Source organism: Eucyclogobius newberryi, unplaced genomic scaffold (genome assembly GCF_026437365.1).
Source record: "Eucyclogobius newberryi isolate DKJ021-1_F unplaced genomic scaffold, fEucNew1.0.hap1 SCAF_2, whole genome shotgun sequence".
NCBI lineage: Eukaryota > Metazoa > Chordata > Actinopteri > Gobiiformes > Gobiidae > Eucyclogobius > Eucyclogobius newberryi.
In genome coordinates this window covers 12,571,511-12,586,712 of record NW_027315834.1, presented here as the reverse complement: position 1 = coordinate 12,586,712, position 15,202 = coordinate 12,571,511, and the positions used below count along the sequence as shown (strand labels likewise).

At 38.1% G+C, this 15,202-nt stretch overlaps 1 protein-coding gene across 1 annotated transcript in view; it reads right to left on the bottom strand.

The window, feature by feature from the left end:
* Positions 1 to 2,645: 2,645 nt before the first annotated feature.
* The window catches only part of lrrtm4l1 (leucine rich repeat transmembrane neuronal 4 like 1), a 161,578-nt gene continuing 149,021 nt past the window's right edge, over positions 2,646 to 15,202 (bottom strand). Inside the window, exon 3 of the mRNA XM_072454839.1 lies at positions 2,646 to 3,157. Coding sequence (XP_072310940.1) covers positions 3,092 to 3,157 — 66 coding nt within the window. The 3' untranslated portion in view covers positions 2,646 to 3,091. The remainder of the gene's footprint in view (positions 3,158 to 15,202) is intronic.

The window sequence follows — 15,202 nt, the reverse complement described above, 5'->3', positions numbered from 1 at the left end:
TTTTGGCGGGTAAGAAAATAGTGTTTTTCCTGTTATTCTAGTCATTTAGAGCAGTGTTGCCAAACCTTTTTGCATTAAGTACCCCCTAAACTTTGTCTCACACTACGCAAATAGCTTTACAAATTTACTATAGTTGTATATTGTCAATTTTCACTATTTTATTGATGTTCAAAATCCCTCAGAACGTTCTTAAGGATGTAAAAATGTACAAAAAAAAATATGGAAATAAGTGCTTGTGTATCTCTGTGTGGGAAACACTGTTTTAGAGAGTTGCAAACATGAAACTTTGATACACCAGAAAACAGTCAAATAAAGAGATTTGAGTAATAAAAGGCCAAAGTCAGTGTTGGACATGCAGTAACTCTCTCACTGTACTGTGGATCCAGGCCCAAGTTCAAGTCCAAGTCTGCAGGTTTCTCAGTTCCAGTTCCCATTCGATGCACGTTCTGACAGAGTAGGAACTGGGGACATACAGTACTTCTGACACGACCTTTGTTGAATCATTTTCCCTTCATTTTCAGACAAACTTTTCTGTGCCGCAAGAGAAATGACTCGGGCGCAGTAGCTCCAAAAACACAATTATTCAGGGTTATTTTTGTTTGTTAATGTCAGTGTTTCTTTTAGCAGTTTGATGTAAATGGTTTACAGTGCTCAAAAGGAGGATGAAGGTTTGTTTTTCCCACTTTATTAAATATGAAAATGTTCCACATCGCCCATATGCCAATATTGAAGTCAGTTAGACCAACTTTAAGCTACAGTCGCAGTGTGAGCGTGAACAAGGGGGACTGGGCGGTTCCACTGAATAAAAAGGGACTGGGGGATTATTGGGTCTTAGTTCTTGGTTAAATAAAAATACGTAAAAGTCCCAGGAACTTCAAAAGGTTCCATGAGTGAGAGAACTATTTTTGAGTGTTTAGAAACGCACAAAACACGACTATTGCATTATTAATTTCATGTTCAGCAAGAAGAGAATTAGTCTGGTATTATCAGGTGATGCAACTCATGTCCAGTCTGAAGCAGCACCACTTTTGTTTCCCAACAGTGCACTCAAAATTATAAAAAGTAAAATAGAAATTCAGTCAAACCAAACTTAAACAGCGCTTTCAGGCTCTCCAATGCTCTCAAGATCACGTAAATTACTAAGACATTTATACATTACACACATGAAGAACGTCAGCTGGGACCGCCGCACTGCTCCAGGCCAAGTCCATGTGACACACTGCATTCCTTATTTTTATGAATTTTCAAACGCAACCCACATTAGCACAGATGGCCAGGAAGTTAGGAGGAAATAAAATATGTTTTATGCAATATAGTATCTGTGAACTGGTTGCACGTCATTCAAATCACACCAATAAACATTTCATTTTACATTTATGGCACTGGATGTGTAATCAACATAACAAAAAAAATACAAATATTTATAGTAGTTTTATTCAGCTCTGAAACAAAATATAAATATAGTTTTTTTTTTTTTTAAAGGCCCAAAGTCACTGGGATTAGGCTAGAAAAAAAAGAGAACAAAGGTCTGTTGGAAGAGACAATAATTAAATAGGTTCTACCCAATTTGTTTCATGTATTTGAGTAAAAACAAATCATTGCCATATTGTAAAGGCATCTCTTAGGGACAAAATAAGACGGCCGAGTGCGTTCTGCTTCTGACTATAGAGCGTTTTAAAACCAGGAAGTATGCTGTATGTACCGTGACAGCAAAACTCACAATTATAAATTCATTTGTGAATAATTAGGATGCGCGCAGTATGTGAGAGAGTGAGAACTATCTTCGGTTGGCTGCAAGAGTTTAAAATGTCTAATTTTCCACATTTTTACACTAAAAATCAAGCACAGTGCCTTTAATGCATACATGTTTCACTTCGCAAATTTGTTCTTAAAATAAATCGTCTCAAATGATTCCTCTAAACGCATGTTGGCAGCACTGTTCCTCCGGCACCCAAACTTCCATCTGACACAGAGGAGAAGATTTGACATGGCCTATTTATTATAGCAATTTCATGCTCTTTTGGTCTTTACTCAATTTGTTCATAAAAATATTCATACACAATGTGCAGAGGACTTGGCCTGAGAAGTATCCAGAGCAAACCGTTTTGACGCAGAAGAGTGGGGTAATCCAAAAGCCAATGAAACCCTGTTGGCTCTTTGGTACGCGTTAAAATGGCTGAAACACATACTTTTAATGTACAACAGTAACAACATTATAATCTGCAGAAATAATTACACTTAAACCTTGTTGTTTTTTCCCACACTTTGCTTCTGATTGCCTTTGCCTCCTCCAAAATCCGTCTGGATAGTCAAGGCTTGATTGCAATTAGAAACAACTTTAGAAAACCTGCCCCCCCCCTCCAAAAAAAATGCAAACAAAACCAACCGAGACACATAAAAAAACAACGTTGTCCAGAGTTTCCTGAAATTTACACATCAGGCTTCAAACTGTAAATATTTGTCCGGCGTTTGGAGCGTTCGAATCTCCACTTTGCTGAGGCACATTAGATCCAAGCCTTTGTTCAGTTTCCCTTAAGAAAAGAAATGATAAAACTTTCCAAAAAAAGAAAAAAAAAAAGAAAAAAACCTTTCCAAAAAAACAAAAAAGAAAAGAAAAAAACCTTTCCAAAAAAAAAAGACGGCATGTATGAAAACCCATATGTCTATAAATTATGCAAGCAGTTGTTCGCAGAGTGGTGAAAGCTACTCCAAAGTAGTCCTTGAATATTCATGGCTCACTTTTGAACGAGTCTCGGAGTGTTCTTTTCATTTGTATCGCTTCCACGGACAGTACTGAGAACGCTAAATTTGGATGTAATTATTCATATGGAGTGTTTATGAGACAATTCCTCCAAGGCTCCGTAGTCCGCCGCAGCTGTGTGTCACTATTTATGGTGCGGTAAAGCGGAATGAACTGCAGTAAAGCTGATGAAGACGTAAGCCCGATGAAAGGAAAATACCATATAAAAAGAAAATACACAAAAACGTCATGTCATTAAGTGTTTGTTTCCACATCTGTAAAGATCCTGATTTCTGCATATGTCGTCCTCCAATATCTGTCCTTCGTGGTCCGAGTCAGTTCCGTTTTGGACTAGTGGATGGTGGCCATTTCGCCGAGCCAGGCACCGGGAAGAGGGCGCGGGCATGTGTATTCAGCCTGCAACGACAAAGAAGGGACAGAAAAAATAGAGTTATGCAAAGTGAACATGAACAACTTTTGCGAAAAATGCGATTGCAACTTTTCTGACAACTATTTGTGATTGTGATTTTAATGGCCGCTGTTCAAAGTGTACATTTTAAACATGGCCTTAACATTTTGAGAGAGGACTGAACTGCTAAACTAATCCAAGAATGTATTTCAGAACATGTTTCTGGCGCTCAGAACTGCTGAACGAAATAGGACTGGATATTATAGAGTTGGCAAAAAGGACTTAAATAATCACGATACATCTTGCAGCAGAAATTTGGTGCTACTATTATGGAAGTTTCCTGCTAATAATGACCAAGTAAAAGGTGACCAAGAAAACGTGAAGCAGGACAAACACCTCACTCTCCCTGACACCATCGTTCTGTCCCTACCTGCATACCAAGTACACACATTTGACACGTATGCACATAATCTCAATCAAATCAGCTCCAAAAGAGATAGAACAGCCATCACGCCTGTGACGGTTCGAGCTGTCTCTTCAGAGGTTAATCGGAGATGTTTTCCACACATAATCAGGTCCTGACGCATTAATTGGCCTGATCCTGGCTGATTAAGAGGCGCCGGACAGTATAATCAGGACCCAACATTCTTATATCATCTGCACACAGGAAAACAACACAGATATTCATTTCGTGACATGTCATGGCCTAAAATAACATCGGAATGACATGACCTGGCCCCATTTTCTCCATTACACTACAAATAAATGTGAATTGATGCCGCAAGTTTTGACAAAATGTCTCTCACTCAATATCAAATCTAACATCTTTTTCAAACCTTATTACTATGGAACAGGCGTGGAATTAGGGGGAAAATATATGCCTTTTGTTTGTTTTATCTGGCAAATACAAATTCATGCAAAGGTTTTTTCTTCAAATTGAACAGACTTCAAATAAAAAATCTAAAAGTTACTTGAGTAGTAGTTTCCTCCAAATACTAATACTAAATACTATTAATCTTTCTTGAGTCATTTCCTACTTTGAGATGTTCATCTGAAGTAGCGTTACTCTTACTTGAGTACAATTGGTGGTTACTCTACCTCCCTCTTTTTAAATTATGAAACTTTTTTTTCAGTAAGATCATAGTAAAATAGTTCATAATCAAATTAATTCTGACTACTTTACTTCATTTCATCCAAGAAAAAACAAAAGCTAGATATATCAGGTGTTCCAATGTCGTACAAGCCCTGACACGTAAAGATAAAAACAAGAATGAATTCATAAATTAAGCCATTACCACCCACAACACATCACTCATACGCTACAACAAACGACATTTTAATTTCATCCTTTTTCTCTTCTTTTCTACATTTTCCCTTTTACCACTTCGCAGAGGTGGTCCGTACAATGTTAAGTTAATTGCAGTGCCCACTGGTTTGATAAGAGTACAATGGGTTTGTGACAGAGCGAGCAAAGCAAATTAGGCCAGGCAATTAGGCAGATGATAGTACCGGGCACACAAAGATAGCTAAGAGGGGCCGAGGTGGAGAGACTTGCTCTTTGTGGAACAAAGATTAAAACAGCACCTCCCACTAGAGCTCCGTGTTAATTAAAACTGAAATAATTAAATGCAACAGCTCAGTTTGAATGGGTCCTCCTACAGTGAATGACGAGGGCTGTTTACAACTATGAGGGAGCAAAGAAAAGAGCAGTTAGATGGGAGAAGAATAATGCAGTGCCAAATGCAAACTAGTGGATTCATGAGATTAATGGGTCTTGCATTACAAATGTGGTGAAACAAATTATTTCTGCACAAACAAGGTAGGTAGCCATTTGGCCTCGATGCAGGAAGGAAGGATAATGCTCTCAAAGTGTGTATTTTCTTCCAATGTCTTGATGGGTTTTTACCGGGCGTCACCAACCCTCATCAAGATAAAACACCCACTTTAACCTAAACCTCCAGCTTTTTTTGGTCATTTTCTTCCCTTTGCACAGGTGGATAGACCAGAAACTGCATCACAATCAGAAATGCCGAACATTTACGGAGTGCCAGCTACTCCCAACTATGAATCTAGTTGAAGATCTAGACCAGGGGTGGGCAAACTACGGCCCGCGGGCCACATCCGGCCCGCAGGGCCTTTCAATCCGGCCTGCCAAGCTTGTCCAAGTAATATTAAAAAAATATAATTATTTATTTATTTTTCCTTTTTTGCCCTCAGGCATCTGCACTTGTATCCTTAATACATATGACGTGAAATGAATTAAATAATAGATTCAATAGCCTATATTTGACAGAAAAGTGATATTTTATTTGATATTTAGTTTTTGGGATTTTTTGGGATTTTTTTTTCACACCAATGATGGCGGGCCGGCCCTCCGCTACAGGCCTGGATCCGAATATGGCCCTCGGAGGAAAATAATTGCCCACCTCTGATCTAGACTGTAATGAAATGTTCCACAAAATTGTATTAAAATATAATCAACAGTTTATAATCTGTAGAGGCGACCACGCTAATAATACAAAGGAACAGAGAAGATTCTCAGAGCCACGTCAGTTATCGAGGAAACGTCAGTTATCGAGGAAACGTCAGTTATGATTCAGAAAGGACTGTTTTTGACTGTCGGAGGGGAGAATATTTTCGAACCAGGATTCCTGAAACTAATACGAATGAAGTTAAATGCTACTCCAGGTATGTTTTAAATGAGGGAAGGCAAGGCAAGGCAAGTTTATTTGTAGAGCACATTTCATACACAAGGCAATTCAAAGTGCTTCACACAGCAGGAAAAATGCATTCAAATCACAAAGAAATTACAGAAACAGAAATACAATAAAATTAACTAAATTAAAAATTATTAATCCAACTGATTTTCTAAACTAATAAAATCACAAACAAAAGAGAAGAGTGCAAAGAAAAAATCCTTTCAGTCATATGCGCAGCTAAACAAAACTGTTTTTAGCTTAGATTTGAACATTGTCAGAGTAGAAGCCTGTCTCACATCTTCAGGAAGACTGTTCCAGATTTTAGCTGCATAAAACTGAAACGCAGATTCCCCATGTTTAGTCCTGACTCTGGGCACCAGCAGGAGGCCGGTCCCTGAGGTCCTCAGAGTCCGAGATGGTTCATATGGCACTAACATATCCAAGATGTACTTTGGTGCTAGGCCATGGAGAGACTTGTACACAAGCAGAGCTGATTTAAGTCTATTCTCTGAGCCACAGGGAGCCAGTGCAGAGACCTGAGAACAGGACTAATGTGCTCATACTTCCTGGTTCTGGTCAGGACCCGAGCAGCAGCGTTCTGGATGTACTGCAGCTGTTTTACAACTCGTTTGGAGAGGCCAGTGAGCAGGCCGTTACAGTAGTCTAATCTACTGGAGACAAACGCATGGATAAGTCTCTCTAAATCTGGTTTTGACACTATATTTTTGATTTTGGCAATGTTTTTTAGATGGTAAAAAGCTGCTGATGTTATTGATTTGACGTGGCTATTAAAGTTCAAGTCTGAGTCCATTATTACCCCCAGATTTCTAATTTGGTTTGTAGGTTTTAGAGCGAGACTCTGGAGGTGACCGCTAACACTTTCTCTTTGTTTCTGTGGGCCAAAAACGATTATTTCAGTCTTGTCTGAGTTCAGCTGGAGAAAGTTGTTTTGCATCCACAAACTGATCTGTTGGATGCAGTGACAGAGTGAATCTACTGGTCCATAGTCACCTGCCGATAGTGAAACATAGATCTGAGTGTCGTCTGCATAATTGTGATAGGACACATTTTCACTGCGTATCAACTGACCCAACGGCAGCATGTAGAGGTTGAACAGAAGGGGACCCAGGACTGACCCTTGGGGCACTCCACAGGTCAGGGTCATGTGGTCTGAGACACAGCTACCAATTTCAACAAAGTACTTCCTTTCTTCCAGATAGGACCTTAACCAGTTTAGGGCAGTGCCAGTGATGCCCACCCAGTCCTCTAGTCTCTGTAAGAGGATCCCATGATCGACAGTGTCAAAAGCAGCACTCAGATCTAACAGAATTAAGACTGAGGCTTTGCCCGTGTCAGTGTTCAGGCGGATGTCATTTGTCACCTTGACAAGAGCAGTCTCAGTGCTGTGATGAGGTCTAAAACCTGACTGAAAAACATCAAATGAGTTGTTTATTAAGAGGAAATCTGTGAGCTGTTGGTAAACAACCTTCTCAAGGACCTTGCCCCAAAATGGCAGATTAGAGATGGGCCGGTAATTACTCAGTACTGCGGCATCAAGACTGCTCTTCTTTAGGAGAGGCTTTATGACCGAAGTTTTCAAAGACATTGGGAATGTTCCAGATTGAAGCGACATGTTAACTATGTGAGTGAATGGTGCTAACAAACTGTTCAGCACAGACTTTAGAAATCTGGTGGGTAACACATCGAGGCAGCATGTAGATGAACTCAGACTGGTGATGATCTCATGGACAGTTTTGTCAGTTACTGGTGCAAAGTGAGTTAGCTCTAAGTGTCTTGGTGGTTTTAGGGTAATTTTTTGCATTTTGGGATTTATAGCATTTTTAATGCCCTGAACTTTGTCATTAAAGAATAATGCAAACTCATTACACTTGGATGTGGAAATGAGTTCTAACGGCAGCTGAGCTGGAGGGTTTGTTAATCTGTTTACTGTGGCAAACAGGACACGCGAGTTGTTACTGCAGCTTCCAATTATTTCAGAAAAATATCTTTCCCTAGTTCTACATAAGATTAGGTTGTACATATTCAGCTTTTCTTTGTAAATCTCTTTTTGAACCTGGAGCTTTGACTTGCGCCATGGGAACCATGGTAGAACATGAGTCTATTTTACATAATGGGTCCTTTAAAAGTTACTCATATTTAGCAAAGGTTTGTAAAATGCAGTGTCAAGAAATGTACAAAATGCTCTTTATCATATTCTGTCATAGATGCAAAAAAAATAAAAAATAACATAGCCATGTTCCACTCATTTCCCAGCATGGCCTATTCCCTTTGCACTGATGATGCAGAAAAATATCTGTCTCCATTTCACCCTTTCTCATTGTTGGGGAAATAGCACATGATTGTAATTTTGCAGCAACAGCACCCCAGTGGCGCTCGGCTGAGAGATCTCAGGGCTCCAGCAGCCGAGGAGAGGAGCACTTCAGAGTAATGCAATACTTGCCTCATTTTGAAACAATCTAAGATGTATTTTTATGATTCATTAATTGATCCACCCTGAGTTAAACAGAAGTTTGGCCCAGGCCACCATACAGTCTGACACACAGGGTAAAAACTGCAGAATTATTTGTACATGTTGCTTGTGTTACCTTCCTTTTCAGCTAAGGTTGTAGCCAAAAGCCGTGTCTTACCTCATGTGCACCTGCAGGTCAATAACAGGAGCCTTTCTCTTGTAATCCAGGTATTGCAATTCAGTCTCCTCAATCTAAACTTTGTTTCAAAAGCCTGCTGACTTTCCCAAAAGCCTTACACTCCTTCTCTGCTCCATGTCAACCAAAAACATCAACAGTTCACGTTAGGGCTGCAAGTGGATTTTTTTTGGATTAAATATTGATGGCCTCTATAAGATTTTTACAAAGTGTTGTGATCATTCTGACGCCGTTGTATGTATAGTATATTTAAATCACTTTTCTTCTACACATTTTATTTTGCATACCCTTATTTTATTTCATGTTATTTTAGCTTAGCCTATACTTTTTATCATCATCATCATCATCATCATCATCATCATCATCATCATCACATCATACTCCTTCAATGACAATAAAACTGATGTAGTTATATATATATATATATATATATATATATATATATATATATATATATATATATATATATATATATTATTTGTTTTACATAATTGCACTTTTATCAGCCTTAATAAAGCACAAACAAAGACTTCCTTCATAATGAACAAATAATGTATTCATGATTCATGCTTTATCAAGGCTAATTAAGGTGATGTTATTTGAAAGTGGAACTCATTTCTCTCTAACACCGTCATAAAACCACTTTTCTGTTGGACAATTATTCAATCAAAAATGGATTTGTGTCGATTCATCCGAGTAGATTTTTCAGCCTTAGTCTTGTACTAAAATCCAGGCTCAGTTCTGGAAAAGGATTGGTAAGAACAAACTTTGAATAAATCGTTTAACTTTATGTTTATTGGAGGCAGACAAACCTACAGAAGCATATTTTAAACACATTGAATATTATTTGCAAAGCGATCTTCCAAAATGGAGCCGAACCACTCGACCGCCACTAGTCACACTTTCCTTAGTTCAATGGCAGGTTGTCAATAGTCAATTATGGTGAAAGAAGGTCAACTTTGGGGTACAGCTTCGTAGAATGATCTGAAAAGTCAGCACTTTCCATTCAAAGAGTTGACAAAACGTGTATTTTGTGGAGCAGCGTGTAATTTGCCGGAGTGAATGGGAAGGCATGCCCGGTGCATAATTCAGGACCTTTAAATGTCATTGCGTAGCCACAGGTCAACTGCCGCTTGTAAAAACTTCTGCGTGAATTAGTCTGAGCGCGTTGACATTTGACTTGCCTCCGACTGATCCCGAACCCAAGATAAATACATTATTCCAGTGAATTCAGCATCCGGTTAACCTTCCGTTTTATGAACGCTGACCTATGCCATTTTTACTCAACAATTTAAAAGATGCACTGAGCAGGGTTCAGATTGGCTCGTTCAGTTCGTATTCAAGGTTTGTATTTCATTTTTATGTATTTATTCTTAAACATAATCCAAGAATAAATTATCTTCCAATTGTCTAGAATACAAATTAAATATCTGCAATTCTGATACTATTTTTCAACACTTTGTTCAAACTTACTTTTTCATTGTGTGTACATTTTTGGCAAAGCAAGGCAAGTTTATTTGTAGAACACATTTCTTACACAAGGCAATTCAAAGTGCTTCACACGACAGGAAGAAAATCATTAAAATCACAAAGAAATGACAGAAATCACAAAACAGTTTAAGAAATATAAGAGGAGAGTGCAAAGAAAAATCATTTCAGTCAAATACACAGCTAAACAAATCTGTTGCTTAGATATGAACATTGCAATAGTACTTTACAGTTTTTTTTTGTTTCTTTTTCATAAAATGTTTCTATTTTTAGTATACAACAGATTGAGTTTTTTCCGAGATGAAACATCCACACAAGTCGGGAAAAAAACTGCCCAATTTCCGATCACCTTAACTCAAATATCTTAAGTAATTACTAATGTTACTACATTTAGGGGTTGAAGTGCACATGACAGGTCAGACAACTCATTGAACTAAAATCCAGTTAAGATAAATATATTTAGAATTTGGCTAAAAATTATAAAAATGTTATCACAGAATAGCACAATTTTTATGTTGATAATTTCACTTCCTGTTTAAAATTGATGACATCACACTAGGAAATGACCCAGCAAACACTGGGCAAAAACTCATCTAATGTAAAAAAAAAATTATTTGACAAATACAAATCTACAAGAGCAACTTTATTTTCTTGAATGAATGTTTAGAGAATCAAAAAAAGTTGTTTCTTTTATGTAAATTATGCATAAACTTTGACTAGATTGAGTGTCCCTAGTGTGATGTCACTTCCTGTTATTTTCTACAGATTGTTCAACATTTTCTCCACAAATACTTACTCGATTGGTGTAAAACTATAATTTATATGTGCAACAGGTATAAATACACCAAATCAATATTTTAAAAAAATATAAAAACCTGTCATAGGCACTTTAAGAGTCAGTTAACCAGGATAATAGCAACAGATCTGTGCAAGAAAAAACAGACCCTATTGTTTAACTTATAACCCGTGTAATGTTAGCGAGCTCAAGTAAAAGTAATAGGATTTTTCTCCAAAGAAATAACGTTTTGCTTTTAGGGAGGCTAAGAACAGCCAATCTTACTGTTAGCTCTATTTAACGCCGTTAAAAAGCAGACGCAATGACTTTATCGGCGTTTCCAAGATGAAAAAGTACACTTAACGCAGACTTCTTTTCTCGGAAAATAGAGCAGAGCCAACCACTTAAATGCAGCTTAAATCACATGCTAGTTTTGGGAAGATCTGCTGATTGTCCGTTCAAAGTGATCAAGTTTATAGGAACAGGCTTTTTTTATTCAGGATAGTACGTTTGTCATGGTAACGTTAGGGTTTGATAACTTAAAAAAAAACTAACATTTGCCTAATCCAGTCTTTACACCAGTGTCATTCCCCAATTTGAGTCACAACCTCATCACCTCAATTCGCCAGTCAGTTTATTTTTCAGTTTATTTATGAGTTATTTTTCTGTATTATACTGTATAGTATAGTATTTATTGTATTTTGCATCATATGTGATACCTTTTAATACATATTTTTGTACATTCCCCCTCCTCCCATCCCCGTGTAGCAGTGGGTCAGTGACTGCATCAGAGCAATACCAAAAAGGCGTGTAATAAAACAATAGGATACATACATTTAAGATAATGACAGCAATAATAATGATTGTAAAGTAAAAAAGTGACAAAAAAGATGATATATGTATGTAATGAATCATTAAATAATAAAACATAAAAGGAAAAGCGAAAAGTTTAGGTTTGTTCATCACACATTACCGTGGCAACCAGAGCTCGGTGATTACTTCCGTCCCTCTGCACCAGACAATCTAACACTCATCAAATCACGTCTAACAAGTGTTGCATTGCAGCTCGAGTTTTTACTTTGCGATATTGGATTTTTCTTCTGCTTTTAGGCTTATTAATGATGATGCGATTGATACATTTTTAATCGTCCTTTCTAATCATCAGTAATCAGCTTGGCTCTTTTTAATTGTGACGTCCAAAGCCGATCCTCTGTCAGGAAATAAGCATGTGAATTGGAGCAGAGTTGAGACTTTGGAGGAATAAATTAAACAAATTTTATAATAACGACACATTAATAGCCTTAATAAAGCGTGACCACAGAATTAAAGCGGGTTTATTAAGTAAAGGCTTTTAATCAAATAGTGAAATGGACAACTTGTATTGACTCTGGACTCAATGGGACTCTCATTTTAATTAATATATATTTGTAATTTTTTTAATTCTCTGATCCTGTTTTGTGTTCGTTCTATGTTTTCCGTTTTAAACTTTTTTTTATTACATTTTTTATCATTTCATCCTGGTCTTATTCATTGTCGAGCTCCAAAACCTCCCGGAGCCTTGGATTCTGGGTGAAACCTGCCTTACGCTTTTGTCTCCGTAACCCGCCATTATTTTTTATCATTTATTCTTTCGCGAGGGTAAGATTCGGCACCACTCCGCCACACAACAGTTCTGTCAGTCTAAGCTTTTTTACAGCTTTACGAATCCGCTCCAAATGAACGTTCCGCTCGTCGAGTTCCCCATTGTTGTCAGCGCGAGGGGAAAAAAACTCTGGGCTTATGCTGGTGCCCACAGCCGAACTTTGATTTAAACGTTATCGGGTGCGCTGATAAGTCTTCCCTCAACGCTTTATCTCCCTCTCAGGTGGATATGAAGCTGCCTGCGCAAATTGTCAGACAGATGAGAGCATAAAAGGCGCTCAGAGGGATATGGGGGTTGATGCAAACATATTAGCTCCCGAGCAAGCACCAGAGACAAGAGCTCAACGCTGCTCCGCCAAATCAATCCAAAAAGCTCTGCTGCTATGACTTTTACAGTATAACCTCTTTCTTGGTTTCAACGGGGATTTAGAAAACATGGTAGAGATGAGGAAACAAACATACACAGGACTGGGGATTGAAAACATACGGCAGCGGTAAATGTATTCAGTCTTTGTGTGAAATGGTGTGGTTTATTGTCATTGTCAGTGAAGAAAATTCCCAAACTAGGAACTTAAAGTGTCACGTCGCGTCTCCTTTTGCTCAGTTTTATTTTGAAATCACCAATCTTGTGTCTGTTTTAGTTTTCCTTCTGATTACAGCCCTGCCCTTAATTTGCTACACCTTTTTTCATGGTCAATATTAGATCAGACCCCCGCTGCCTCACGGAAGTCAGAATTCCAACGGGAACGTTACAGAATCCAATATGGCGGCCCTCGTGGCGGCCCAAATCACATGCGAGGTACATTTCCTGTCTCTCAACAGAAAATCTCCAAATTTGTTAGCCCAGCGGTTAAATACACGGCGGAAGGTGTTGGAGCTCCTGGGTTCGACTCCCGCTCCGACCCAAAAGTTAGAGATTTTGAAGTTTTTGTTCCGTAGGCTTCATCGGACTGGACAGTATCGTGCCAAAATCACATTGAACTGTGAGTGAAGTATGAGTATGAGTGAATGTATTTTTGAATTTGAAAACCAAATCTTAATTCCCATTTTAAACTAATGAGTGATCCGAAATGTGGTGAGAAATGGGGAAGGACTTTGCAGCCTGTTTGTGTGGCAGGCATGTGTGCAACCCACTCCACCACCAGCGGCACAGCAGGGATTTATCAAACATAATACTAGGCTACTATATATTCTTCACTCTCTTTCTCCCATATTTGCGTAACGGGAATCCAATCCACTTTATTTCTGTAGCTACACATAATGAAAAAAAAACAAAACTGCGTCTTGAGTTTAATCAATTCTTCAGCTGTTATATACTATAGGACAAGTTAGATAAAAGAACAGTAGAACAGAGTGTGAATGTCTTTTTCTTGGGCGTTCCAGATGGTTAAGTCACTGCCAACTACATTCAACATGAGTAAAACCACTAAACAAAGAGGATAAAAGCATAATGTGGCAGTAACCACCACAAGTTTGCATTCCAGAGAAAAGCCAACATAATCACGATGTGTTGTTTTTTACATGACATATGAGTCAGTGTGAAGTGCAATGACTCACTAGCTTCAAAACTTTAAAAACAGTCTGGGTTATAAGTTTTTAAGACAAAATAAAGCTTTTGCGCCGCGTATTCTGACACATCCTACAGTGCTCAAAACCATACTTACTTAATTTTACTATAACTATTAAACAGTGAAATGTGGTGATTGTTCCAAAGAATTCTCAATGTTTATAGACCTTTTTATAAGTATATTTTGTTTGCTTATGTTCAAAACCTTTTGTGAAGGCTGTCACTATGAATGTGTTCAGATATAATCCCTTAAACCAAACAGGAAGTACTTTTCAGCCCAGTGAAGTGGAAAGTTACTCGGTCTCAAATGTAGTGCAATAAAGGTAAAAACATTAACACAATACAGTACTTTTACGTTGTTTCTTTCCACCACTGTTGACAAGATAGAGAATATTATTTGTATTGATTTGTCAATATTCTCAATATTATCCCTGATTGAGAGGTAGCTCAAAGGCAGAGTGATCCGAAGGTCGATGGTTCAAATCCCACTCGCGACATAAACAAACTGACCCATAGGTTGGCGGCGCACGTCAACAAGGTAGAAAAGCGCTGCATAAATGTGACCATTTTACATCATATTTCCTTAATTTTACTGTTCAATTATTAAGGTAAATTTATGAAGCATCAATGATTCACTTTGGTCTCAGCACACTTACTACATTCTTCCAGCTCTTTTCATTTTACGAGTGAACATTAGCACAACTCCCCTTTGGCTTTGTCGACATATGATAATGAATATTCCAGCAGGGTGTGTCAGGCGATGGGAAAATGACCTTGCAATGAATCAATATTTTATCAAAAACGGTTCAAAATTCATCATAAGTCAAAATTAAGCTGGCAAGCTTTTCATTCTGACCATTTTTAAAACACTATTTTTAAGGTTTAACATTTGTGGATTTTGTGTTTCCTTCAAACAGTTCTAAAAGCCCCTGCTCTCCATCTAAAACATCACCTTGACTTTCAGATGACACAATCTGGTTGTGCGTGGGCTTTGGCATCATTACTGCGGTCTCTCGAAGGCTGAGGTCCTTATCGCTTTAGCCCATGTAAACCTTTATCGGTACAGTAAGTCGGCGATGTTTCCAAACTGAATGAAATGCCATTTGCCAGAGAGAAAAGAAGTGTTTTAGATTGTACTGAAATGACACCAATTTGGAGTGGAGTCGTGTTGGCTGACCTGTGCTTTTGCGACCACAGCGGCTGGCCTTATTAGTGAT